Consider the following 27859-nt stretch of genomic DNA (forward strand, 5'->3'; position numbering starts at 1 on the left):
GATAACGAGATAAACATGGCCGAATTGTTGAGTGATCAAAATTTTACTCGCTGAAGATGAGCCCACCGTAAATACCTCGATCTACATTTAGAGTGAATTTACAGCTAAATCGGAAGCAGGAATTGACAACTACGAGACCGTCGCAGCTCTGAGGTAAGTTTTTGGTTGGTGAGTAGGCATTAAAGTGACTAATGGGGTAGGTTTTGGGAGACGAACATATTTGTCCGGGGATGTCGACGACTGTTCAACCACTGCACACCGCACCAGTGCAGTGGGATGCCGTGGTGGTCGGTGAGCGGTGATCTGCCGTAGCTACCCAAGTGTACAAATCGTCGTACTCTGCGATCGGGGTGCATGCTCTACGGCAGATCGGAAGTTTAAACCGATTAAATTTGTCCGCTTACCTCTTCATACTTCCCCTCAGAGTCAGTCATTTGAATGGTGTTGACAATTTTAATTACTTTACTTTAGTCTTTACTTTAATTTATTAATCCATCGATGCTTGTATCCTCCTCTTACCAGTTTTCACACTATTATGCCTTTTTCTTTGAGTTGGGAAAAAAATAATGATGGGAAAAGTTTCCGTATGGCGCCACCACTTTTTCATTCGAAATAAAATAATATAGTATCTAATTTACCTGATTGACATATCCCTTTTTGTAAAAATGAGTGAAAAAGTGGTGGCGCCATACGGAAAGTTATCCTAATGATGCCATATACCAACCGATGCCCTAATTATCTTCATTTGTTAATATGAAGTATGCAAACATATATTAAAACTTGATGGACATTGAAATGTTCACACTACACACCGATCTTCAATGACTTCAACCGCACCATTTGTTTTGAGTTTTTCCTGTTTTCACAGCAAACAAGAAAGTATGGTTTCCCGGTGAAGCCATACATGGAAGAAACATCTGCAGTGACTTCAAGTGTTCTTTGAGACTCTGTGTATGACTCTATAGCCACCAGTTGCCTTCGTTTTATTCAAAATATTTTTTAATGAAATTTTAAAAATTACCATGGTAATTTGCAAAAAATAACAAAAGTAAATAATTTAATAAAAAGTGTGAATAATTATTGGCTTTCAAATCCGATTTTTATTTAGTTTTTTTTCCTTTTTTTTCTTAAAATTTATAATAAAGCGTATAAATAAACAGTGATAATTGAATCAACAAGCTGATGTTTAAATTTTAATATTAATCATAATATTGATATGAGGGTTAAAAAATAAAAATCTCCAACAATATTAGACACTTGATATAAGGCACATGGCTTCTTTAAGCCTCTGTACTTTTTTTTCAGAATGCTCAGCAAAATATTCAGTTCACATGATTTGATCATCATGAACTGTGAATTGAAATAGTGTTTGATGAAACTTTTTGTGTGGGCAAATATTTTTATATGGCCTCAACAGTATGACATATTTTTGTACCTTGTAGAAATGCCTAAAATACCAAACTTTTTGCATTTACAAGTGCAAATAACCAGTGGAGCCTTACGTGTTTCTAAGTTTTGGTCAAGGGAGAGGAGACTCTTTGCTTGGCAAATAAAACCACAATTTTTTTATCTAGGGACTGTTTACATCGCGCACAGAGAGGTAAAAGATTTGCCACGATTTTAGGGACACCTCGAAAACAGGACCTCCTACGATACTTGTAGTACTGTTTGTAGGGCAACGCCTGTTCATCGATTAAGGGGTACGTGCATGTTTCTGTAAAAACATAGGTTAAGTCACTTGCAATGATGATTCTGTTGTTGATCAGGGTCAAATAGGGATGGTAGATGTTCCCAGTAGTTGTCAAGTCTGCTTTTGAAGAAGTTTACAGATGGAGAAACCACTTTATCTGGTTGTATTACGGTAGCTCATTCCACAAGTTCACCACTCTGTTGAAAATATTTAAGTAAAATTGTATTTAAAAAAAATTGATATTGCATTCTTTTCAGCAAACTTGCTCAAACTGTTTTCTTGATGAGGTTTTTAAAGTTTTCTAAAATGATTCAGTACACACTCATTCAAGATCTTATCTACAAGTGTTCTTAGATTATAATTGGGAAATGGTAAAATAAATCACTTTTTTCCCCCAGAATATTCGCCTTTTGGTTACAATGGCTGCTTTCAAAGAAAATAAAGTATACTGTGCAACGCTGTGCAACAGCCCCTACCCCTAGTAAACCGTTACAAATTGCTGCATTTGGCATTGGGTATCATGATTTTATTTTGCATGAATGTCTTAAAAGTAATGAGTGCTTTGAAACACTGTCCTGCTGTGATGTGCACTGTATAAATAGCTTTATATTTTTAATATTATTATTGTACCAATGGTTGGGGAAATTAAGCTATTGAATGTAGAAAAAGCCAAAACATTTTGAAACTATTTATTGGAATTTGTCCAGCTCTGCGGAATTCACTTCCTGATAGCTGCAGGAAAGAAAACTATCTTGAATCATTCAAGAAATGGCTGAAGACGCACTTGTTTTTGTTGACTGTGATTTTTATTTTGGGCCTTCTTTTTAATTTTGATTTTTTTTTTTACTTGTGTTGGACTCATCCTACTGCTTTACAACCTATTCTTGTTATTTATTGTTATTTATTATTGTGCAGGGTGATCTTTGCTGTCGGCCTCAACTCAATAAATCCCAGACCATGGACAGCGGTCCGGCTGTTAGCGGAGAACCATCCTCCGCAACGGTCATCAGTGAGTCGGCAAACGTCGTCGTCCAGCGCCTGACCTCGGGCAGTCCCATCTGGAACCTGACCGCCACGGAGGGCGAGACAGAAGGAGAGACGGAAGGGGAGGTAATGGATTGCTTATTCCCGGATTTCCAATCCATGTTACTTCCCAGTGCTAAGGAGATTTTACGTGGCGCTTGCATGGATGTTAGTGGGATGGTTGGTGATGTGTTTTGGCTCATTTTGGTTTTCTTTTTTTTAATGATTTGCTGTGGTGTGTGGGTTCTTATCGTTTGTATGGTGTGACCCTAGAAGTAGGAGTAGGACTGGTTTCTTTAATAGATGTACTATTTTTCTGATAGATACAGACCTCATAGTGTGAATGGGGGGAAAAGTCTCTAATATCACATTAAAATAGAGTAAATAGCCATTCTACTCAATACCCTTCCAGTGCACAGTTTAAAACATCTGATTACACCATTCTGAGAAAACTGGGTCTTTTTCAGATAAATCTTAGTGCTTTGTAAAATCATGCTTAGGCCTGTGATTTGTTAGATCAAATTCACACTAACAGACCTCGAAATAACCCATGTCACCTGCGACAATTGCCTTGGTACCCTGTGCAAAGGGTTCCTTTACAAATTTTCATTTTCATTTCTGTGCCCTATCAAGAGCAAAGTTCAAGGTCTATGTTAATCACACAGATAAAACATAAGAATGCCCCAGATTGCACAGTGGAGCTTTTTAAAACCAAAGAAAAACACCAAGTAAATAACATTTTGATGACTTCATTTCAATTCAGCGTGCTTCGACCAAACTTCCAAAACTTGGGTGCAGAATGCCTTACAGTTTGGAAAAATCCTGGGGAGAACCCCAATGATGGTTGAAATCCTGCTCTACAAACCCAAATTTGTCAGAATTTACCCAGTCAGTTTCACTTGTGGTTTATTACTTAAAGGGTGTTTCTGTTAGGTTTCTTCCCCATTCTATGGAATTTTATTATAAATTTATATGTCGTCTGATTTCAAGATGTTTATAACAAAAGTGATGTTTGAAGCTTTGTAAGGTGCGAACAATAAGAATTTGACAAAACCCAATCTATGACCCTACATGTACTTTTAACCATTTCCATTTAATTTCCCAAATTTTCACCTGTGCACTTCTGTTCTGTTACACTCAAACCACAAAATTAAGCGTAATTGAAAAAATTGTACTTTTTCCAGAGCAAAGATGAAGCTAACCTCTACAATCTTCCGAGCGCGTCCTCCCTCCTAACCCCAGCGCAGATTCAACAAATTGGCCAAGCCCTCACAGCCCCTGATGACTCGGCTGTTAGCAGCAACCCTGCGGCCCTTCACCAGCATGAGCCCGGGGTGCTCGATGCCCCTGTAAAGACCCACGAACCCGCTGGGGGTGCTGGTGTCCAGGTGGGATTCCCGATGACCAAGACAGGCAACACAGCCAGCAGTGACAGCCTGGATCGGTTTATGAATGAGGACAACTCGATGCTGGTCGAAAGTGACCACTTTGGAGAACAGATGCTCCTGACGGCATCAAGTAAGATAGTATTCCTTACAGTCCATTGTTTTATCAGGAATATATGTAGTATACAAATATTAACTGGCGCCCGAGGTGATCACCGGCAGAAAATGGAGCGCTACGGAAAATAACTGAGGGCGTCGTAGTTTTAACCATAGCTTGAGTAAAAGCAGTCAATATTTTTTTGTTAACAACCCATACATTTACCTTGCTACACATCAAGGTACTATCAAGCTACTGTTGCTATGGGTACAGTACTTTGGTTACTATGGGATAGTACATTGGTTGCTAAGGGTATAGTACTTTGTTTGCTGCAAGTAAAGTCTAATTGCGCCTTCGTTGCAAGAGTGCTCTACCCTGCTTCAACCCTAATACACTTTAAACCTTTTTTAATTTCAAAACCCCCACTTTAAAGTTCAGCAATTATAACGAAAAGAAAGATACACTTTAGGTTTTGTTGAAAGTATTTCTAGTGATAGTTTTGTGCTACATATGTGCTACATGTGTGTAAGAGCACTGGCCTAGTTGCAATTGTCTTTATAATTTAGCTTTACTTAATTCTTATTTAATGTAGATGACTCACTCAAGTTGGATATCCCTGGGGTGTTGGACCTCTCAGGAGAGAGTCTAGAGACTTGTCGACTCCTTCAGGAAGTCATAAACTCTGAAATTATGACAGGGGACATCAAGAACGAGAACCTAGACGTGCAAGTGGCAGCCACTGCTGTGGTGACAACCAGCGAGGACGGTGACACATCACCTGGGGAAGGGATCAAACAGAAAGGACGAGGAGGTGGGAGAAAGAAGCTGAGCGAGAAAGAGAAGGCTACGCCGCTGAGAAGGAGTGGAAGGCACAAGAAGATGGAGGAGGCCAAGGCTGAGACGAAAGAAGTAGAGGAAGACAAAAAGGACAAGGCAGAGATCGTTCAAAAGTCTGAGAGTCAAGATGAGAAGCCGGGTAAAGTCAAAGATGCCAAAGAAACATCCAAGAAGGCAAAAAGAACGAAGGTTCAAGAGGAGAAGTTAAAACATTCCAAGTCGATGGGAGATTCAGAAGATGGCGACGGTGAAGATACCTTATCGCAGGGTTCAGACACCTCCAAGGAAGTAAGGAAGAAACGCACATACCGGAAACGGAAACAAAGTAAAGAAGAATCCGATGAGGACATTGATAAAACTCTTAAACAGCTCCAGATGGAGTTGAAGATGATGCAGGAGGAATCCAAGGATGTTGAAGCTCCCAAAGAAGCTCCCAAACCAGGACTGGAAGGATCTCATCAAGGAGACTTACAAGAAGACACACCAAAGAGAGGAACTTCTCAATCCAAAGAAACTCGCAGGCGCAGTGAAGATGGTCAGGCCTCCAGGTCTGATCATACTTACGAGCGACGGAGATCGGGATCCACTTCGGAAACAGCCCCCTGTCTGTTCACCCCGGATAATGCCGTTTTTATCAAGCTGGGCTCTCCGAAGGAAGGCGAGGGAGAAAGACGCGGACGGACGATGGAGACGAGAAAAAGAGACAGAGCAACGTCTTGGTCTCAACTTAAAAATAAAGGTATTTATAAACACACGTGCAATCAGGAGTCAATTATTGTTCAAAACATTCTTTTCATAGAAGTAAACGTTTATTACACGGGAAGTTGCGCACAGAGGTTTCCTCAACTGAACTGTCGTCTCAAACAAACAAGTTGTTCAAAAAGTGCTTGAAAATATTCACCAAAAAGCTCAATTGTTACCATACTTAAATTCTAATGTGTTTTGTTTTTTGTTTATTTTTTAAGATGACGGAGAGTTGTCGTCGGATAACAATGACGAAGACGATGACAGCAACTGGACGAGCGATGACGATCCAGAAAAACTGTGGTGCATTTGTCGCAAACCTCACGACAATAGGTAAGATATCTTCTACTCATTTTAACCGTTTTCCCCTTTGTAGAGGACGTGAAGAATTTGAAGGAGTTTAACAAATCTGTAACCTAGTTTGATTTCTGAGAGATAACTTCACAAGGCTGGATGGCCACTTCAAGGTGAGGGCTACTCAGTTTGGGGCTTCTCTTAACTGATTTCAACTATCAACCCAAATCAACTGCCTTCAGAAGAATTACTGGGCTCAGTTTTGCATAATGCAATGTCAAACAATAATGGCAGCCTATCGATCTCTCGTAATCCTTGTTTGTACCAGAAAAGGACGAAGGTCTGGAGGTCAAGATTACACAGTAAGGCCCGGTCACACAGGCCCCGATAACGAGACTGAAAACAAGAACTATAAAAATGCAAGCCCTCGATTGGTTGATCGGGTGTGGGCGTATTCTGCGTGGAGCAATTCAACTAAGAGAATGCATTCTCTTTGCGTCATTATCGTTATCCTTTTCGTTAACGCTGCAGTGGGACCTGGCCTTAAGCCCCAGGAAAAGGGGAGATTTCAAGCAGGGATTCCAGTGTTCTCTGTCCCTTTTTCTTTTCACCGAAGGTGCATGCATACGTACAGACTACACAATGTATTGTCCATCCAGGGGCCCTATGTCAATCGGTCAACTCATGGTAACCCAAAAGAGCTTTCCAAAGGTTTTTTTTAATTATGAGGGATCGCCTTGCATATCAAGGCCAGACATCCACATCAAGGTGAAGGCTCCACTAAACCGGTTTGGGCTTCAACTGCTTTTATACCAGGGGCACTTGCAACAGTTTTTGCTATCGTCCAATCATTTGCCTCCTTTGACCCCAGTGAGGGTGCGGAACAGACCATTCTTTGAAAGAGTCAACGGTCTCAAACTATCAGTAATGTGATTATCGCACGAAAGAGACGGGAACCATCAAGAGCTAAAATATGGCCCCTGAACATGTCTGGAAGTATCGCTGAGAGAAAGGTTAATGACCTTGGTTGGTGGCTGGCGCTGTTAACGGACCTCACCTCCGGCTCGATTCGTTAACAGCGCCAGCCACCAACCCGGTCATTACCACGCGGTGAAGACCGGGTCGTCTCACTGTTATTCCCTTAATAAAGGTCAACCATTATGCAGTTAGGAATGAAGTTTGAAATTGACATTATCTGACGTTATGTTGGTAACAAATTTGTTAATTGATTTGATATTTTGCTCTGCGTTAAAACTGTCAACGTGATCGCATTAAAATGAGCCGCTCGAGTCTCAATTTAATTTCACTTTTTAATTTATTATCCAATTAAAACCCTGTTCGGACTGGACTTAATTTGGGCAAACTAATCGAGCCAATGGGTAACTTACCCATTTCAAGTCCAGTGCGAACAGCCCAGGTAACTTTCCTGACAGGTAACTAACCCACGCCACGTGGGTAGTTCAACCCAGCCATAGGTGCCCAGGAAGATTGACCAGGTCAGTTTAACCGAGCCAGAAGGTCCAGAGCGGACGTGACGGGGGCCAGCTCGGTTAGTTTACCCACGTTCTTGTTAATTCTACCCGAGTCAAATAAAGTGCAAACAGTGGGAAAGTTCACCTGTCGGAATGTTACCCAGCATCATGGTAAAGTTAACCAAAACATTAATCCAATGCGATTATGGCTTAATTTGTTATGGCCGAGCGGTCTACCCCTAGTGCACTTGGTGCACTCAAGTTCTGAGTCCAATTTCATAGCTCTGCCAGGGATGAGAAATTTAAGACTTTTATCTGAATTTTGTATTTTTCTCCAAATTAAATGTTGCAGGCTTTTTAAAAGGCACTGGACGTTATTGGTAATTACTCCAAATAATTGTTAGCATAAAAACTTACTTGGGTACTGTGTGTACACGTACACGTCTTAATTTGGTACATAATCTGCATGTTCATGTGTACGCGAGGTATGGGTGGTACTCAACACTATAATGTCTTTGATAACCAAAAAAAAAAAAACAATGCGCTCAAAGAAATTAGTTGATTTGATTGTCAACTGTACACTGCATTTTTTTTACACAACACTTATTCTTGGTTTAGGAGCCATTTATTCGCTAGATCACAGAGCTGGTTTTTATTTCACAAGTGTAGGCCTAATACACCCCCATTTAATTGGTCTTTGACCAATCAGAATGCATACAATCTGTGAGGTTATTACCTTTAAAATATATTTTTACAAACAAAACCTTTATGAAGAAAAACTGATTAGAAACAAAATAAATGGGCTGTCGCTGCCTGTACATTCCTTTCCATCAACTTCTAACCCCCAAACCCCCCCCCCAAAAAAAAAGAGAAAAGAAAGCCCAATCATGACATCAATGTTTTGTTATTTAGTTATTAAGGCTGTTTATATAACATTGTCCGTCACTTGTTAGCAAATAAAAGTACTATTGCACGCTACGTCACTCAGCGTGCATTTTTAGTTCCATCCAAAAAGTACTATTGCACTTCTGCGTGTGTGTGTCTTTGGTTAACGCAGCAGTGTTACTACAAAGCACATACTAGCATTCGGCAACTGCGTGTCTCAAAATAGTTGTACAGAACGCACATTGTCAAATAGGCCGACCCAAAAGAAACGGGTGTAATTTCACAATTAGACATTGTAGGCCTACGCTTTGTTTATTTTGAAAGTTGTATCCTCCAATCAAAATGACAAAGATTAGATCTACTTGGATGTTATATTAAACAAATAATACATGTTTTTCATTCATGCAATATGTTCATTCGTTGAAAGATGAAACGTTCCGTTCAACTCGGCTCCGCCTCGTTGAATAGAACATTCCATAATTCAACTCATGAAAATATTCGCATCATTGCACTCATAAACATTCATTATTTGTATATTATTTTCTCAAAAGATGATCATGCAGGGGTTCAATATTTGATAGTTTTTTTTTTTTAAATCCAAACTAACTGATGATTGGTGAATAATGTTATATTATGTAGACAATGTGTCAGTGAAAGCAAAAACAGCTTTTATCCTTTGTTCTTAAGTCAAATTTCAAAAATTCAATGGGGGTGGTAAAGAGACAATAAATTTGAATGTAAAGTAGCAATAGTAGCGGTGTTGAAACTAAAAACAATGTACTGTTACTCCTTTATGGGTTTTGTTTTAAACATTGTTCAATAGAATTTGAACATATTGTGGTTTTTTTTATCAATAAATTTATTTGCTTGCATTTGACGTTACATTGTTGAGGTCGGAGGTTAAGAATGTCTTTATGGAATGTCTCCATGCATATTTCTTGCCTCTTGAGGGCAGCAAACATTCCAATTAGTCCAGCCCAGCCCATAAATAATTCATACATTACATTTTCTGGACCTCAATGTCCTGCCTGTGTCATGAATAATTCATACTACTTGCCCAGTGACCTAATGCATTATCTGCCAGTTATGCTGAAGCCACACCCATCTCATGAATAATTCAGATCTAATTTCCTATTGCACTGGTAGCATACAGCTGCCACATTACACAGTGCAGTACCATATTGGCAGGATGGACTGCACTTGCACAGCTCTGTACATTCGTGTAGTAAAATGATGACTAAATGATATTTATTTTGCTGACAACCATATGGAACCATTCCAACTGGACTTATTCACAGAGATGAATGTTATGGCATGGGGCATTGGATTTGAGCTAGCACTGCTGCATGGCTTTGGTGAATTCCAGACGTCTGTATTCTATTTTTCTAGCACTGAATAATTTATTGTAGTCTGTTTATATGATGCGTTCACTATGGTAAAGAATCGTAATTTTAAGGTAAGATTGATTGTTCTTAACTCTTCATAGACCATTTATTTCTTGATAATCATCAAAAAATGCCCGGACATTGTTAATTTCTTTAAAAGTGTAAGTAATAAAGGCCAACAGAAATAACATGAAAAAAAAAAAAAATTAGTTTGTGTTTAGAAATTGGGACAAAATGTTAAAACACTACATCCAGTGACATCATTGAACAAATTTCATAGCCAGACATGACCTTTACTGTGACCTCTTTATGTGAATGGAAGTAGGCCAATTTTTGCGGCACCCTGCTGCTGCTATGGGCATTTTGGTACAAAGTCGCTTGTAGATGGCAGGCTTGTCATTGACTAGGTCTCTAGTTCATTGGACCCATGCTCTGGTGTTTATCAGCAGTGGAGTGTGGGTTCGAATCCCTGTCATGTCACTTCTGCCCTTGAGCAAGGCACTTCACCATAAGTGTGACCCGCTCCAACATAATGAGGAATGTCGAGTAAAGTCTCATTTCATGTAATTTGACCTTTTTTTTGGTTCTGTAATTTTAGGTTGCCTAATTCTTTATTATACTTGCTATGGTCTTACCTTTTCATCAAAAGATTTTCAAAGATGTAAAAACAGACGATTTCTGAGCCATGTTTTTGTCCTAACAAAAAAAAAAAATCCAAAATAGACAAAAGTCGCCCCATTTGATTCCGCGATGGCTGCCCCAAGCACATCGCAAAGAGATACTTTTTTTTAAAGCCAGTGACCTAATTTATCTAAATATACATTACGTCAATACGTTGGACGACTGCATTGCTTGTTACAGGAGTTCAAGGAAATCCGTTTTTCATCACCTGACCTATTTCATTCATAAAAATTTGCGTCGCGAGATTAGTATGGCCCTCATCCGACCCAGTGCTGTTGCTACGTGACATCATAGCTAGCTTGGTTCTACTATGGACGCACCACCATACGGGAGCCCCACGCATACATACATACAGGTTTTACACGGCACGGGCAGAGAGCCAAGCTATGACAGTCGTTGCCACTCGTCGGCCATGTTTATTCAGTGGAATGTTTATCGAAGTTCAAAAAAAAAAACAGTGTCTGGTTTCATCAATGTTTCAGAGATTTTCTAGGTTGAATTACTCCAAACCCAAATAATTCTGGATGCTAAAGGAATAATCTTTCAGTTATACTTGGTGTTGGGTGGGAAGAATCACTAAAATCATAAGAAACATACATGGGAAAATTGCGAACGAAATCTGTTCCCTGGTCTTGAAGCAGAGTCAATGTAAGGCTGGACGCAGGTGATGTAGCTGTATAGCCCCCGGGAAATTCGTGATGCGTTGCACCCTGCCATGACGGAGCGAACTCTCATTTCAAGCTGGAAATAACAATGCAATTTGCTCTACTGATCCAAGGCAACGTGTTCCTTTAAGCCGTCAGTATTTGGAAACCATTTCAACTCCCAGGGTGATGAGTAGCAATTACAAAGTGTCGTGTTCAAGAAGACGGAAGACAAGTGTCACAACTTGGTTTCAAACCCACACTCTGATGACTCAACCATGAGATCTTTATGCTCTAGCCCACTCGCCTTTGAACAATTTATGTTGATTTGACGCTATATAAATGTCTTTGGATTGATTAAAGCACGTTTATTTTTTATGCATGTCAGGAAATGTAACGTGAGTAACCGATTTTGTGTGTCTTTTAAATCATACTTAACAACATTTTCTGGAAGTCATCTTTGGTTCTTAAGTAGGTCTAGGTATACTCTAACTACCATAGGGATAACGGTTAATAAGCCTTTACAGTAAAGCAATTACAGCATAAGGAAACTCAAAAGTACATCAAAATCGTAACGTGAGTAATTGTGGAATTGCCCATTTCAACTCCCAGGGTGATGAGTAGCAATTATAAAGTGCCGTGTTCAGGAAGACAAGTGTCACAACTTGGATTCAAACCCACACTCTTATGAACAATTTATGTTGATTTGACGCTATATAAATGTCTTCGAATTGATTGTAACCTTGTTTTTTTTTCCTCGTGTGGAGGTTATCTTGACCAACATCTCTGTATACATTTACCAGAATATAAACTGGGGAGAGTCAAACGACCGTTCTAACTTTCACGTTTTTATTTTTTGCCTTTGAGAAAGGCTCTGCTAGGATTGAAACGTCAGGCCATTAATTATTTTTGTTTGTTTGTATTTTTCATCTGCAGGTTCATGATATGCTGTGACCAGTGTGAGGAATGGTACCACGGATCATGTGTTGATATCACTAAGACTGAGGGAAAACGCCTCGAACGAGAGAAGATTCGCTGGATATGTCCAGTTTGTATTGGTACGTATCCGGTACTATCCCGTTCCGCCCCCAAATATCACTCAGATAGGGTTGTATTTCAAACCAAAGTAAGTATGAGGGAAAACGCCTCGAACGAGAGAAGATCCGCTGGATATGTCCATTTTGTATTGGTACGTATTGGGTACTATCTTGTTCCCCGTTCGAAATCTCATATGATTATGTGTAGAACTTATGCAGTCTATTCCCCTTTGGTCCATTTAAAACCCTTGATGTTTCAAACAGTTAAGACAATGTTTCAAACATATAAGACGGTGCTTGCAGCGAAAGAGCATCTCAGTTCCAATACATAATTTTTAACTTTGTTCATCAAATCGTTTTCAGAAAAAGACAAGAGAGACAGCAAGCGGGAGATGAAGATTGCTGGCGAGGCGGAGAAAAAAGACTCGCCAGTAGAACCCTTGGACAAAACCCAAGACAAACCACACGACAAACCGGATCCCACTGCCAAGGAGAAACCCCCTGAAGAGAGTTCAGAGGTCAAGGGTGAAGGGGCAGAGGTCAAAAAGCCTGAGGTAACAAGCGGGACGTCACCAGAGCTTCCGCCGTCCACAAAGAAGAAGCGGTTAAAGTTTTACAAGGTTGGTTTTTACTAAAGCCCTGTGTTATGCTGTCAACACTTGCTGACTTTATTTTCGTAATCTTAACCACATCGTTAAAGGGAAGGTACACTATTGGTAATTGTCAAAGACCAGTGTTCTCACTTGGTGTATCTCAACATTAAGCATAAAATAACAAACCTGTGAAATTTTGAGCTCAATTGGTCATCAGAGTTGGGAGAAAAATATGAAAGAAAAAACACCCTTGTTGGACGAATTTGTGTGTCCAGATAGGAATAAAAGACTTCTACCTAGAAGTCTTTTATTATTTTAGTAAGAAACTACCTCTGTTTCAAAATTATTATTATTATTATTATTTTAGTAAGAAACTACCTCTGTTTCAAAATCTATGCTAGTTCAGAGGGAGCCGTTTCTCACAATGTGTTATACTATCAACAGCTCTCCAATGCTCGTTACCAAGTCAGTTTTTAAGTTAAAATATGTTTTGAGTAATTACCAAAAGTGTACCTTCCCTTTAACAAACTTGTCAGCTTATAGGCCGTGATATCCTAAGCTTGATCATGCCATCTTAAAAAAGTTGTTCGCATTTTTTAGTTTATCACCAAGCAGGAAGAAAATCCCTACAGACCCCTTTCAATACGCGCAGCGTACTCACATGTGCCTCTCCTGGGTGACCTTGGGTGTCAAAATCGTATAAAAATATGCACAAAAGAGAGTTGACACCTAAAAATACGCACACTTGCTCGGAGGCGCGTTCTGTTTTGTGTAAGAAATCAATAGCATAATGCCAAATGCTACAGGTATGCTGAGGTCATGCACACGTTTTTACGCACAGAGAACAGCTACCGCCAATGATCTGCCTCCGTTTTTGAGAATGTAGCGTCATATGCAATGGTTCTGAAAAAGTTACTGGCGGAAACCCTTCTCGGATTCAAATTTTGAAAACTTATATATTTTTTACATAACCACATAATCTCAAAAGCTGCAGTTAAGCTCCTAACTAAAAGTTGTTACTGCCTATAATTTGGAGTGTTTACCAAACGTTTACCTTCCCTTTAAAGGCAGTGGACACTATTGGTAATTGTCAAAGACCAGTCTTCTCACTTGGTGTATCTCAACATATACATAAAATAACAAACCTGTGAAAATTTGAGCTCGATTGGTTGTTGAAGTTGCGAGATAATAATGAAAGAAAAAAACACCCTTGTCACACAAAGTTGTGTGCATTCAGATATTTGATTTGGAGACCTCAAATTCTAAACTTGAGGTCTTGAAATCAAATTCGTGGAAAATTACTTCTTTCTTGAAAACTACAACACTTCAGAGGGAGCCGTTTCTCACAATGTTTTATACTATCAACCTCTCCCCATGACTCGTTATCATGCAAGGATTTATGCTTACAATTATTTTGAGTAATTACCAATAGTGTTCACTGCCTTTAAGATGAATCTAAGTGCTCTGTGGGGTTAGCTTTGACATTCATGTTTGGCTACTGACAAGAACTTTTAAAACAATTTTACAATCATCACAATATATTTCCACAGCCGCCACCACCCAAACAGCATTGCATCGGACCGGGTTGTCAGAGCTGGGCTCGGCCGGGTTCCATCTACTGCAGCAGCGATTGCATCGTGCGCCACGCCCGCCAGTCAATCCGCATCATTCACCAAGAGAAGGAGAGATCCTTGGGGTCTAAGTGGAGACGAGATTCTACCGGCTCCGTGGGCAACAGGAACGTACTGGTAAGAAGAAAATAATATAATAGACCTTTTCACAAATTCCATTGCGCAAGTGCAGACTGTTGAATGGGGTGCATTGTGGGATAGATATGGATCAAATTTGATCACCAGCTAGACCACAATGCACCTAATTCCAAGCTTTACTCATGCGCCCCAGTATTTGCGAAAAGGTCTATGTAAAATTACTTGATGTGTGTGCTGCCCTCTAGTGCTGAAGTTGTCTCTTTTTGAGCAACTTTTAGTTTTTGCTATTGCCTTGTCACTGGTTTCCATGTAGTGGGCCTGTGTACATGTTTGGGGTTTCCCTTTTGCACTAAGTATTTTGATCTTGTGCAATTAAGGTAATAATATATCAAACTTTACCCTTAGGTCATCTGCCCTACTCATTAATATGTCAAAGTCTTATATAATAAACTAAACTAAACTAACATTGGACTGTGTCGAGCATTCTAAACATTTCATACGTAAAATTTCTCACCAATACACTTTCACTTTGCTGAGATGCAGAACAAAGAGCCATTCCAACAGCTTGTTTTTTTAGACTGTTTTAAAGGCAGTGGACACTATTGGTAATTACTCAAAATAATTATTAGCATAAAACCTTTCTTGGTGATGAGTAATGGGGAGAGGTTGTTGGTAAAACATTGTGAGAAACAGCTCCCTCTGAAATGTCATAGTTTTGGAGAAAGAAGTAGTTTTCCACGAATTTGATTTCGAGACCTCAAGTTTAGAATTTGAGGTCTCGAAATCAACCATCTAAACGCACAACTTCGTGTGACAAGGGTGTTTTCTTCTTTCGTTATTATCTCGCAATTTTGATGACCGATTGAGCTCAAATTTTCACAGGTTAGTTATTTTATGCATATGTTGAGATGCTGTGAAGGCTATTCTTTGACAATTACCAATAGTGTCCACTGCCTTTAAAAGGAATATCAATTCCTACTTTTAGCTCCCTTGAGTTATTTTCATCTTGAGTGTTTTTTTCTTTTGGTGCTCCTTACCAATTGGGGCAAACTGTCTATTCAGTGTATTGAGGTATTGAGGTGTATTGGGGTATTGAGGTGGTCCAAATCCCACATTGTAGAGCGCAACATAGCTAGGGGTCTAAATTCTCAGAACAGTGGGGAAAACAAACTTTGCGGAGGACCCTGAACATCTTATATCTTTTTATTCCAGAGCCCTGGTCACCGCCACGAGCCAGAGCGCATTCCTGTGATGGAGCGTCACACTGGTAAGGTACGCACCGGTCTGTCTGCACCCGTACAGGATCAAGTCTATGACTTCCTAGAGAGGCACCCGTCCTACGAGGTCGTCAGACCCGGAACTCAACATGGGGTCGCCACCTTCTATTCGTCAAGTAAGTAGAAACAAATGTGACAACAGAATTACTGTGAAAGTACTGAATATACAGAGCTTAATAGTACACATTGGTGTAAGCGTAAAACCAAACTATATTCCTGATGCCAAAATTAACATCTATTAAAGGCGGTGGACACTATTGGTAATTAGTCAATATAATTATTAAGTTTTTTATGAGAATTGTTGAGAAACACCAATTGAGAAGTCTGGTCTTTGACAATTACCAAAAGTGTCCAGTGTCTTTAAATGGTTGTGGTACCCGCCCTTGAGGATACACACTGCCTCTAGCCAACAGGCTAGCTCGATAGTCTAGTGGTTAAAAAATCTACTCGAGCAATGCAAAGATCAACGGTTATTTATACAGGTATTATTGATCACAGATCCTTCATTGCGTTTTACATTGTGAAAAAGGAAGAGGGGGCATGAGTGCAGTAAGCAAAAGTCACCTATAGTTAGGAAAAAAGTTCATCAACATCTTCCTTTTTTGGACACTTTTGGTAATTGTCAAAGACTAGCCTTCACAGTTGGTGTATCTCAACATAAGCATAAAATAACAAACCTGTGAAAATCTGAGCTCAATCGGTCATCGAAGTTGCGAGATAATAATGAAAGAAAAAACACCCTTGTCACACAAAGTTGTGTGCGTTTAGATGGTTGATTTCGAGACCTCAAGTTCTAAATCTGAGGTCTCGAAATCAAATTCGTAGGAAATTACTTCTTTCTTGAAAACTATGGCACTTCAGAGGGAGCCATTTCTCACCATGTTTTATACCATCAACCTCTCCCCATTACTGGTCACCAAGAAAGGTTTTATGCCAATAATTATTTTGAGTAATTACCAATAGTGTCCACTGCCTTTAAACAGCAAAAACAAAACCTGACAAGAAGGACAAGAAAGAAGAGCAGATTGTTGCACGGGTCAGAGAGCGAGAACGAGAGCAGAGAGCCTCGGAGCACAAGACCCACAGCCGAGACAGCACGGACAAGGCGTCCACATCGTCTTCCTCTTCGAAGGAGAAAGCGTCGGCTTCGTCTTCGGGTAAGGAGAAGACGCCGGGGGTGTCTGTGACCAAGGAGAAGACGGCGGGGGCATCTACGTCGTCTGGGTTGATGAAGGAGAAGCCTCTGACTAAGGAACAGGCGGAGAAAAACAGGCGAGCTGAGGAGCAGGCTAAGGAGGGCGTTAGGAGGAACGTACGGGAATCACTCAAGGACATGCTGGCTACAAGGTTAGCATTAATATCTCCACTAAAATAATAATTCTGGCTTCTTATATTTTGCTCATATCCGTCACCCTCAGTGAAACCTGTGGTGCTTCAGCATTCAGTATTTTTCTGTGAGGTATTGTGGAGCTTGAACTATGAGACCAATTCCTTTATATAGTGCCATGTAACAGTTCCATGGCGCAATAAATATGCAGCCAATCAAACCAGGAACACTGGGGTGAATTCCTTCTTTTTATGAAAAGTGCACTGTTTTTTTTATACGTGCATTACACAACACACAGGACCTCTGGCTTTACTACCCATACAATAATGGTTAAATGTCTTGCTTAAGGACACAAGTGTCACAACTGGAACTCGAAGCTCACACTATGCTGATCAGAAACATCAGAGGTTAGGTCCAGTGCTCTTTATCCACTCGGCCCCACCACTCCACCATCTTGGTCATGTGCCCTGTATCCAATAACAGTAATGAATGCTAATATCCATGGGGTGGTTTCAATGGGAGACTTTTGGGACGCTTGGTGGCAGCAGACTTACCAGGTAAAATCCATTGTTCTCGGTCATGTGCGCACGCTCAGAACTACGCAAACAATGGAAATTTACCTGGTAAGTCTGCTGCCACCTAGCGTCCCAAAGTCTCCCATTGGAGAAAATCAAGATGGCCAAGCCATGATAGGTTTATTGATCCAATTAGCCATTTTTGAGTTAGATTTTTGACCTGCTTGAAAAAATATAATTAGCTGTTGCTAACTGCGTACCAACCAAAAGGACTGATGGTATAAATGCAAGATGTTTCGACCCTAGCAGAGACTCTGCTAGTGTCGAAAAGTCACAAGTTAATGTTAAATTTGAATTTCTCAGACCAACTACGTAAGTGACACCCAAACACCATTTTGAATGAATGTGTATGGCACAATGGTACCAGGTTTTCATCTGGAGTCAATGATTATCTCTTTCTTGTCTCCTTTGATATATCAGGGTCAAGGGAGCCAAAGACCTCAAAGAATACGAAGACCAGGTCAAGAAGAAAGCGTATGTGATTGAGTATGAGTTACATAGACTGTACAACAACACTGGCTCCAAGTACAAGTCTAGATATCGCAGTCTCTTCTTCAATATTAAAGATAGTAAAAATCAGGTAAGTTGTGGTTTGTCAGGAGTTTGGTTTAAAGGCAGTGGACACTATTGGTAATTAATTACTCAAAATAATTATTATCGTAAAACCTTTCTTGATTACGAGTAATGGGGAGAGGTTGATAGTATAAAACATTGTGAGAAACAGCTCCCTCTGAAGTGACGTAGTTTTCAAGAAAGAAGTAATTTTCAACGAGTTTGGTTTCGAGACCTCAGATTTAGAATGTGAGGTCTCGAAATCAAGCATCTGAAAGCACACAACTTCGTGTGACCATGGTGCGAAAAGGGTGTTTTTTCTTTGATTAATATCTCGCAACTTCGACGACCGATTGAGCTCAAATTTTCACAGGTTTGTTATTTTATGCATATGTTGAGATACACCAACTGTGAAGACTTGTCTTGACAATTACCAATAGTGTATAGTGTTTTTAAAGTGAAGTTTACAATAGCAGCTTGTAAATAAACTTTGTGAATGTGCGTGGTGCAGGCTACCCAATGAAATGTCTGGATGAAAAACAATCAATACTCGATGCATATTTAGTATCTACCTTAAATCAAAGAGATTGTTCTTCAAAAGGGGCACGTGGCCAAGTTGGTAGTGACATTGCCTTCAAATCTTTCAAAGTTTTGCTGTTTGGAGTTGCGCCTTATGCTTTCCAAGAGTTGTTCATGTTAGCAAACTTCAGTAGTGAGTAGTGATTTGAAAAAGCCACATCTGTAAATATTTGGTTCGAGATAATAGAAGGGATATGATGTGAATCATTATATAATAGATGTTAAATTTGCATCGGGGATTAAGAATATTAATTTTGGTTTTTACCCATACACCGATGTGTGTTAGCACTGTATACTCAGTACTTTCCCGAGCCCTGAATCATTATAATCAATATTTTAAAATACAGCAAACCTCACCTGATTATACTACCACCATGAAAAGTTTTGAGTCTTACTTTAAATGAGTATCTGTTTGTTCTTGATTGTAGGGTTTGTTCCGTCGCATTCTGAAAGGTGAAATCTCAGCCGCTAAGCTGGTACGTATGTCATCAGAACAGCTAGCCTCTAAAGAACTTGCTGAATGGAGGGAGAGGGAAGCCAAGCATGTAAGTCAGCTCAGAATTCTTGATAGAGTGTAGTTACTCACTTTTTTTATCTGTTGTGTTACTGTCGGTTTGCTTCTAGCTTTCAAAAACCCTTTATATGTTTCTTGAGAACTAGGGGATCAGAATGAAAGCAGGCCTCGAAATAATCCATGGAACCCACAGCAATTGCCTTGGTGCCCTGCGCTTTTGCTGTGGTGCCCTGTACAAGGTTCCTGTACAACTTTCCTGTACAACTTTTACTTTTTCCTCAGAGGGAAATTGCTCTGCCCCTTCAAGAACAAAAATTAAGGACTGTGATTGTACTCTTTCTTAAAACCAATGATGTACCCTTCCTCTTTGATATATTTCTTGAAAACTAGCGGATTGGAATGGATGTACTCTTCTAAAAACCATTGATGTACCATCCCTTTATGATATTTGTTTTTTAAACTAAGGATTTTAATGAATGTACTCTTTTAAAACCGATTATGTACTATCCCTTTATCTTCTCAGACCCTTGAGATGATTGTTCATGAAGAGGAGGAGAGGAAGGTGCAACCCTTGACTAAGAAGACGCATAAAGGAGAAGTAGAGATCAACGATGACAATCTCAGTAGCTTGGAGGTATGTAACATGACATGGTCAAGTTGTGGCATTTTTTACATAAAATTAAACTGATCATGTGAAATGTGTCTGCAGCCAGGCTGGTAACTGGTGTTATTCTCAAGCCTCGTAGTGTCATGTCAGATGTTCAGGCTACAACCTCACCAGTCCCCTCGGCCCATTACTGAGAAAGTTACAGACTTAGGCTCGGTTCATACTTCCTCCAAATGCGAATGCGATATGCTGTTAGACGACACAGGGCTGTTTTCACAGCTGATGTGATGGGAAGGATTCGTTACAAATTTGTGACGTCAAAATTCATATCGCATTCGCAATCGCATGACGTATGAATCAGGCTTTACCCTGGTTGAGGTTGTCACATCTTCATCATCTCTTGTCAATTATTTTTCAGATCCAGGAGAAGTCTGAGACCAAACATCTGATCGACATGAAGTTGATTGAGAAGAACGCCCCCTCATCGATCAACCCTCTGGACAACATGCTGGGCGACACCACAGGCCAGCACCGCGCCCATCTCTTCGATCTCAACTGCAAGATCTGCACGGGGAAGATGCCGGCCCCCCGGGAGGAGACCGTCCCGAGCAAGAGGGCCAAGGTGGTGAAGACGGCCTCGGCTGAGATGGTTGATGATGTGGAGGAGGAAGCGGGGAGTTCGACTGGGAGGAGAAGTGAAGAGGTGAAGGAGACATTAAGAGAGAAGATGCTGAGGTCAAACTCTGTGGAGGACGATGTGGATAATGGTGGTGATGATGATGACGATGAGGAACCATTGTAAGTCTAAATATATGTTGATTTTTGCATCAGGGATAAAGAATATAGTGGGGTTTTTTTTCCACTTTATACTTTACTGAGTTCTGTGAAAAGAAAATACACAAGCAAATTTATCAAGTAATTGCGGTACCCGCTGTGAAAACTTTGGTTTCAAACTGCCACTAGCCACCAAGCTAGCTAGGTGGTCTAGTGGTAAGACATCTGCTCTAGTAGTGCAATTTGTGATTTTACTGTGGTGGATCTCAGGAAAGTACCAAGTATACAGTGCTTAAAGCCAGTGGACACTATTGTTAATTACTCAAAATAATTACTAGCATAAAACTTTACTTGGTAACAAGTAATGGGGAGAGGTTGAAAGTATAAAACATTGTGAGAAACGGCTCCCTCTGAAGTGACGTAGTTTTTCGAGAAAGAAGAAATTTTCCACAAATTTGATTTCGAGACCTCAATTTTAGAATTTGAGGTCTCAAAATCAAGCATCTAAAAGCACACAACTTCGACAAGGGTGTTTTTTCTTTCATAGTTATCTCGCTACTTCAACAACCAATCGAGCTCAAATTTTCACGGGTTTGTTATTTTATGCATTTGTTGAGATGAGAAGACTGGTCTTTGACAATGACCAAAAGTGTCCAGGGTCTTTAATACACATCGGTTTACTAAACTTGAGGCCCTTATGTTTCTTGTGCATTTAATGTTTGTGAAAGTCGAGGTTCTCCCCGGGATTTTTTTGCGGAGATGTAGAACACAAAGCCATTCTAACAGCTTGAAACTATATACTGCATCTCCTTGAAACTCCTTTCCTGGTGAGGAATTTCAACTCCTTCCTTCAGTTACTCTGAGTTCTATAGTCATCTTAAATGTTTTCTTCTTTTAGCCTTTCACCAAGAGTCTCGTTTAGCCTTGTTTGAGGCAAACTTGCCTACAAATTAATTTAAGAAATGACTAACATCTCCACCCTTTTCACCTTGCTAGTGTGGAACCTGATGATTTGCCGACACCACAGATCAGCCCAATCCAAGCCTCCCCCAAGGACCAGCCCTCGGCCAGGAGGCCCCCTCCTTCTCTCTGGAAGGGCTTACTCAACATGGAGGAGGTGGCTAGGTTTGTTGTAGCAGGATTCCATGTCTCTGGGCCCATCAGGACAATTTCAATGGTAAGTTACTTCTTTGGTTTTTTTTTAATAGCGTTAAAAGTGTGTGCACAACAATGGCGAACTTGAGAATATAACCTGGTATACAGATAGTTACCATAGAAATTTTCCCTTGACATATTTGTGCTTGAAATGCTATGAAATGCATACTGATTGAAGCGTTGAGTTGTCAACCACTGGTTCTATTCAGAACCAACACTTCTCATAAGAGATTAACAAGTCTTGCTGTCGCAAACCTCACCTAATGATATGCCAATGTTATTGAGGAACTAGTCAAACTGTTAGTTTTTATCTTGTGAGTCCGAAATATGATGTTCTTAAGGTTAGAAACATTTGATAGGGTTGTTCACTATTTTCTTGTGACTCTGATGACCGAATGAGCTTAAACTTTCACAGGTTTGTTGTTTCAGGTTTATGTAAAAAAAGAAGTAAGCATACTGATCATTGACATGTACTATTGTTGGCCCCATGTTCTAATTTCAATCTGGACGTATTATTCTATATTTATATAGGATTTAAACAATCAATTGGTTTTAAGTTAAAAAAAAAAAAAATCAGTATTCCCAGACAGACTTTATTTCTGATATTATACTTCACTGACCCCTTCAAATCACCAAAATATCTTCTACTGTATTCCCCAAACAGGACATGCCTGATAACATCATGATCTGCGGTCGGATCCCCTACCCAGTAGTCTGGGACTACTTCAAGCAGCTCCACAAGGCCAACAACACCGACCTGATCGTCTTAAGGTTCCACGTCGTCAACGAGGAGGACAAACAGAACTACATCTCCCTCTTCCAATACTTCCACAGTCGCCAGCGGATCGGCGTCGTCGGGAATAACAAGAAACACATCAAGGATATGTATATCCTGCCGCTATCGGCTCATGAACCCGTACCAAGGGAGGTTCTGCCATTCAAAGGACCTGGTAAGTTTGTCTAAATCTACAAGCGGGGCTCAAATTTTTTATTTTGTTATTGACTACACACCCAACATCACAATTAGAGTTTAAACATTAAGGTGTTGAGTTACCATAGTGTGTAGTGTCTTGATGGATTTGGAAGTGTCCAAAGCCAGAGACAAGGGTAAGGGTTAAAATGTCACATAATCAGACAGAATGGGAATAAAACCAAGAGAAGGTTGAAAGAAAGGGAGAGTAAGTATTTCCACTGAAAAGCAAAACTGTTTCATGAGGTTTACATTTCTTCCATTTCTCATTCTTCCTGTCCACAGGGCTAGCGGAGCCCCGCCCGCACATGCTGCTAGGCTTAATGGTGAGACATCGAGAGCGGGCGCGGTCAGCGAGTACCGGACCATCGGCCCGACCTAATGTAGCCAACCAGCCAGTGCTTCCACAGGCTCATCCAAGATCGCAGCCGCACCAGCAGAAACGACGCTACTCTGATAACAGTCACGCCATCAGCATGCTCCCGAGGTCGCCCACCGATCCCGAGGAATTCCACAACAACCCTGAGGAGCCTGAACTCGAATCCAAGCGCTTCAAGCCTGCTCTGGCGCATCAACCGTTGTTCATACCCCAGAAACAATGGGAGGATCCGATCGTGGCGCAGTACGCGAACGCCGACCCCGCGGAGTTCACGGCAGAACCGTACTCGCCGACTCAAGAGGAGATTGAAGCACCATATGACCCAGCGGATGTCATGGATGTCATAGGTGAAGTGTCAAAGGTCAAGGGGTTACGATCAAGTGATGAATCTGGCATTGACGAATCAATGCAAAACCCGTCGGTATTGACATCTCTCCTGCAGGAGGGTGGGCAGAAACTAAGCGCGAGCGAGATCGCCGATGCAGCATCGGACGTAACAGCGAACCTTCTGACGGCCTTCAGCTCTAAGCCAGACTTGACGGAGCAGCAGCAGCTCTTGATCAAACTCACCCAGCAGGTGGAGGACGCCAAGAAGGCGCTGCTGGACCGACAGATTGCATCCCTGCAATCTGAGATCGAGAAAGCTACAAGCGACTCCGATTTCAGCCCAGGGCACGCTGCGATGCCCCAACCACGCCAGCCGGTCGCTGCCCTCGGGGCTGGTCAGCATGAAACATTGGAGGGTGTAACGGACGATCAACTGGGATCACCTCAGATACGCCGTGCCCCGGCGGACTCCAGCACCGCTGTTGTGGAAGTTGGAGATGATCAGGGCGGGGCCACGCCCACAAAAGATGAGCAAGAATCCAAAACAGTGCAGTCCCAACCCGCCATAAGTGACCGATCAGCTCTTGACTTCATTCAGTCGGCATTATTCGATTCAAAAGCCATTCCTCCGTCAGATCCAAACACCACTGCGTCGGTTCCCCCGCCTATCAGCAGGACGACAGCTATTCCATCGACCGAACCTGCTCCTCCATTCCAGGGCGCCTATGAGCCCGAGTACACCCCGCCCTCAACAGCCCCCGCCTACAATCCCACATACAACTACAATCACTACACTCCAACGCAACCGACTCCCCAGGTGGAGGAATACCAGCCGACGGAACAGCCAGCCTGGACTGCAAACCGTGATTATGGACATGGAAAACCAGGTTACGGTAATGAACCCTACGCCCCACAGGAATACAACCCTGGGCATCATGAACCCCAATTTCAGCAATACAACAATCCCCAGGGGTATGGTACCTACAACAGGGGGAACGAGCCCGCAAGTGGGGGCGAAGGGCCAGGATTCAACAACTGGGGTCAGCGTTATGAGGGAAGAGACCCTAGGGGTCATCGCAATGACAGGAGGGGGCCAAATCAAGATCAAAATTGGCGAGGCCAAAATCGTGATTTTAATAGATACTGAGGTCATTTATACTTAAAAGCCACCTCAGAAGGGCGTGTACAGCATTGGTAAGACTGGAAATGTTCACAGATAACTAACAACTTCCCTCAAAACATTTTTGTTTAAAATGCTTTTGGTTTTGTTCCATAACATGATGTCATAAAACAATAAAAACATACAAAGATGAATTTGTACAGCCATAAACTATGCATGTATGTTCAACTAAAGTATTGAATACATGTATGCCTTGGACTTGCACAGTCTTTTACCAATGTTGTACACATGCTTCAATAAAGGAAATCGTGGCTTAGCACACAATTTTATGTGACACTAGACTCTCTGAAAGGAGAGTTTGCTAAATTCATTACTTCTGCAGAAAACTATTGTAAAAGCTTAAATGGTTGTTGATGTAAGACCAAACCAAGCACTTCAAATGAACAATCAAATGTACAATTGATTAGAACATGATTCGAACCTGTGACCTTCAGGATTAACAGGCCAGCAGCCGATTTCACGAAACGATAGGATTAATCCTAACTCAAGTTAGGATGAGCAACCTGTCCTAACTTAGGATGGGTTCAATTCGGCCAATGTACTTGGATACAGAACTGAACCCGTCCTAAGTCCTAAGATGATTCCTAAGTTAGGAAGAGTTTGGTGAAATCGACGGCAGGGCTCTACCAACTTAGCTATCTAGCCAAAAACTTTGTCGGTCACCGTATTTTGTCAACGGCTTTGTTCAGATTCGCCAGTCACAATCTTTGTGCAAAGTAAGAGACCGCAAACATTAATGCCATTAATGCTCATTTGGTAGAACACCTGTATGTTATTCTGGAGGTTGCAGGAACAAATCAGTTCTAGTCATTTTTCCTTGTGGCTTATTGCTGTATTATTGTGCGGAAAAAAATTACAAACTTCCAAATCCAAGCTTATCTTTTTTCCCATTATTTTAGATATGTAAACAGAGGTACATCATTTTTTCAAGCTTCCAAAGTGAAACTCAAAATGTCTTCTCAAAAGGAGTCCTACATTTATTCCACGAACCACCGTGAATAATTCCATTTGTTTTATATCAAGGCCCAATTTCATAGAGCTGCATTAACAGAGCATACTGCTGATCAATCTGTAGTAGTACTTACTAGTACAGTCAGTAAACGTGAGTAAACGTCTTCTTTAATATTGGACACATCTGGGATCTTGGATCTGAGTTTTTTTGTTAAACATTACACATAAGTTGTTACATAGGTATGACAACTAACCCCCCCCCCCACTTTAAACAAAACAACATCAAAATAATTGTGGTTTTTACCCATACACCGATGTGAGTTAGCACTCAGTACTTTTCCCGAGTCCTTTGAAAAAAAATATCACAGGCATATTACTCGGGTGGGATTCGAACCCACAACCCTTGCATTTCTAGAGTAGTGTCTTACCAACTAGACTACTGAGATTGCCCGGCGGTAGCTAGAGGCAGTTCGAATCCTATGTTTTCGGTGTTTGGGTAAACATCAGTGTATGGGTAAAAAAAAAAATTAATATTCTTTATCCTTGATGCAAGTTTTAACATTCTGTTAAACACCAACAACAACAAAAATAAACAAAAACGATGATGTATTATTGAAAAGAACCATACATGTAACAGTGTACATTTTGTAAATTTTGTAGATTTTAAAACTTTTCTGTATGAAAGTGTTATTCGGAGTCTCAAGTGTTTCTTGTACTGGCATATTTTTATGTACATTTCTTTTTTATCATTTTTTTTGCTTACTTTAAAAGGGATAGAATAAGCAGTTCAGTTCAGGGGAAAAAAAGCTTGAATATCAGGATGTTTACTTCTTGAGATATGGTGTGAACAAGATTGACTTAGTACTTTGTAAGTAGGATTTGAAACTTTGCATGGTGGAAATACGATATGGAAAGGTTTCCGGTAACACCATGTACAGTAATGACTATCTCTAAATGAGTTGGGGTGGTTCTGAAAAGAACCGTTGGTTTCAACAGGGCATTTCGATCAGTATGCTCTGATTGTCTTCTGGAGAAAGCAGAGTTTAAGATTGACTAACTAAATATTTACATATTTTTGTGGCTATTTGTAACCAAAGACACTCCTGGCACATCGCTGAACATCTCCATTAGTGCCGGTACTCGTCAATGCCTTTCAGCAACTAAACGAGGGTTGTGTGTGATGTGTCGCAGTTGGTGGACACATGTCCGAGGTGCTCTTTAAATTTACAAATGATGCAACAAGTAAAAAATTAGATCCATGTTTTAGGCACTGATGGCTCCCTTGAACTGTGCAACTGTTGGCAGCTTAATAGGAGACTTTGGAACGCTAGGTGGCAGCAGACTTACCAGGTGAATTTCCATTTTTTACGTAGTTTTGAGCATGCGCACATTACCAAGAACAATGGATTTTACCTGGTAAGTCTGCTGCCACCAAGCGTCACAAAAGTCTCCCATTATGACTTGCGGGAGGACATCCCAGTCCCGCAGAGTTCTTGGAAATAAGCTATTCTTGCAGCTGTCGGAACTAGGGCTGAGTCTCATGAATCTATTTTGTTGTTGTCGTGTTGGACGTAGTCTAGGTTGGATGTAGTCTGGGATTTGAATGGCTATCTGTTGGTGAATAGCTTTGTAAAAGTTGTTAATCGTGAAATGTGGTTAATTAAAAAACTTTTTAATCTAGTGACATTTAAAAGCTAAGTCAATGCAAAAGCTTCCCTCCTGGTATCCAAATTGGACTTGTGTTGTTTTGTTTTCCTAAAATTGAGTTATTCCGCTCAGAAAATTCTTGTGGTATGTCAATTTGGTTTTGGCAGAAACTAATTTGGAATTTCAAGAAAGTGTTTGACGAAAACAATTCTGTTCCAATAGGTAAATGTCCCTTGTTTACGTAGTTCCGAGCATGCTGCCACCAAGCGTCCCGAAAGTCGCCTGATGATTATCATGGCATCAGAACAGCTAATAATGTTGATTTTATAAATTACCATGTCTGTCATAAATGGCACTCCTGTCGGCGAATTGTAAACTTTTGTGAATATTGCCCTCGCGCCAAATATGGTAATGTTGTCTGCATTCCACAATGTTTTATTAAAATCATTATAGATGATTGTCATTTACAATGCGTAAAAGTTGTAAGTCGCATCAGTGTTTTGTATACAAAGAAAATAAAAAGGCATGACCAAAAGCCGTCTGGTGTTGTATTTATTTAGTTGTCAAAA

General features: G+C 40.7%; 1 protein-coding gene across 3 annotated transcripts; it reads left to right on the top strand.

Moving 5' to 3' along the window:
- The first annotated feature begins 18 nt into the window (after positions 1–18).
- On the top strand, positions 19–27812 carry LOC139949695 (uncharacterized). 3 transcript variants are annotated; one of them, XM_071948176.1, is made up of 17 exons: positions 19–153; positions 2606–2893; positions 3898–4231; positions 4788–5771; positions 5998–6109; positions 12074–12195; positions 12538–12794; positions 14318–14515; positions 15689–15869; positions 16737–17100; positions 18076–18235; positions 19215–19331; positions 19824–19934; positions 20326–20705; positions 21678–21858; positions 22501–22786; positions 23092–27812. In XM_071948176.1, the coding sequence occupies exons 2-17, from the start codon at positions 2648–2650 to the stop codon at positions 24657–24659; spliced, it is 5601 nt and encodes a 1866-aa protein (XP_071804277.1). In that variant the 5' UTR covers positions 19–153; positions 2606–2647; the 3' UTR covers positions 24660–27812. The 3 variants fall into 3 exon arrangements, with proteins under 3 accessions (XP_071804277.1, XP_071804278.1, XP_071804279.1); XM_071948177.1 differs by having other exon boundaries at positions 2606–2881; XM_071948178.1 differs by having other exon boundaries at positions 2606–2800.
- The last annotated feature ends 47 nt before the right edge of the window (positions 27813–27859 follow it).

The sequence above is a fragment of the Asterias amurensis genome, chromosome 17 (assembly GCF_032118995.1).
Source record: "Asterias amurensis chromosome 17, ASM3211899v1".
Classification (NCBI taxonomy): domain Eukaryota; kingdom Metazoa; phylum Echinodermata; class Asteroidea; order Forcipulatida; family Asteriidae; genus Asterias; species Asterias amurensis.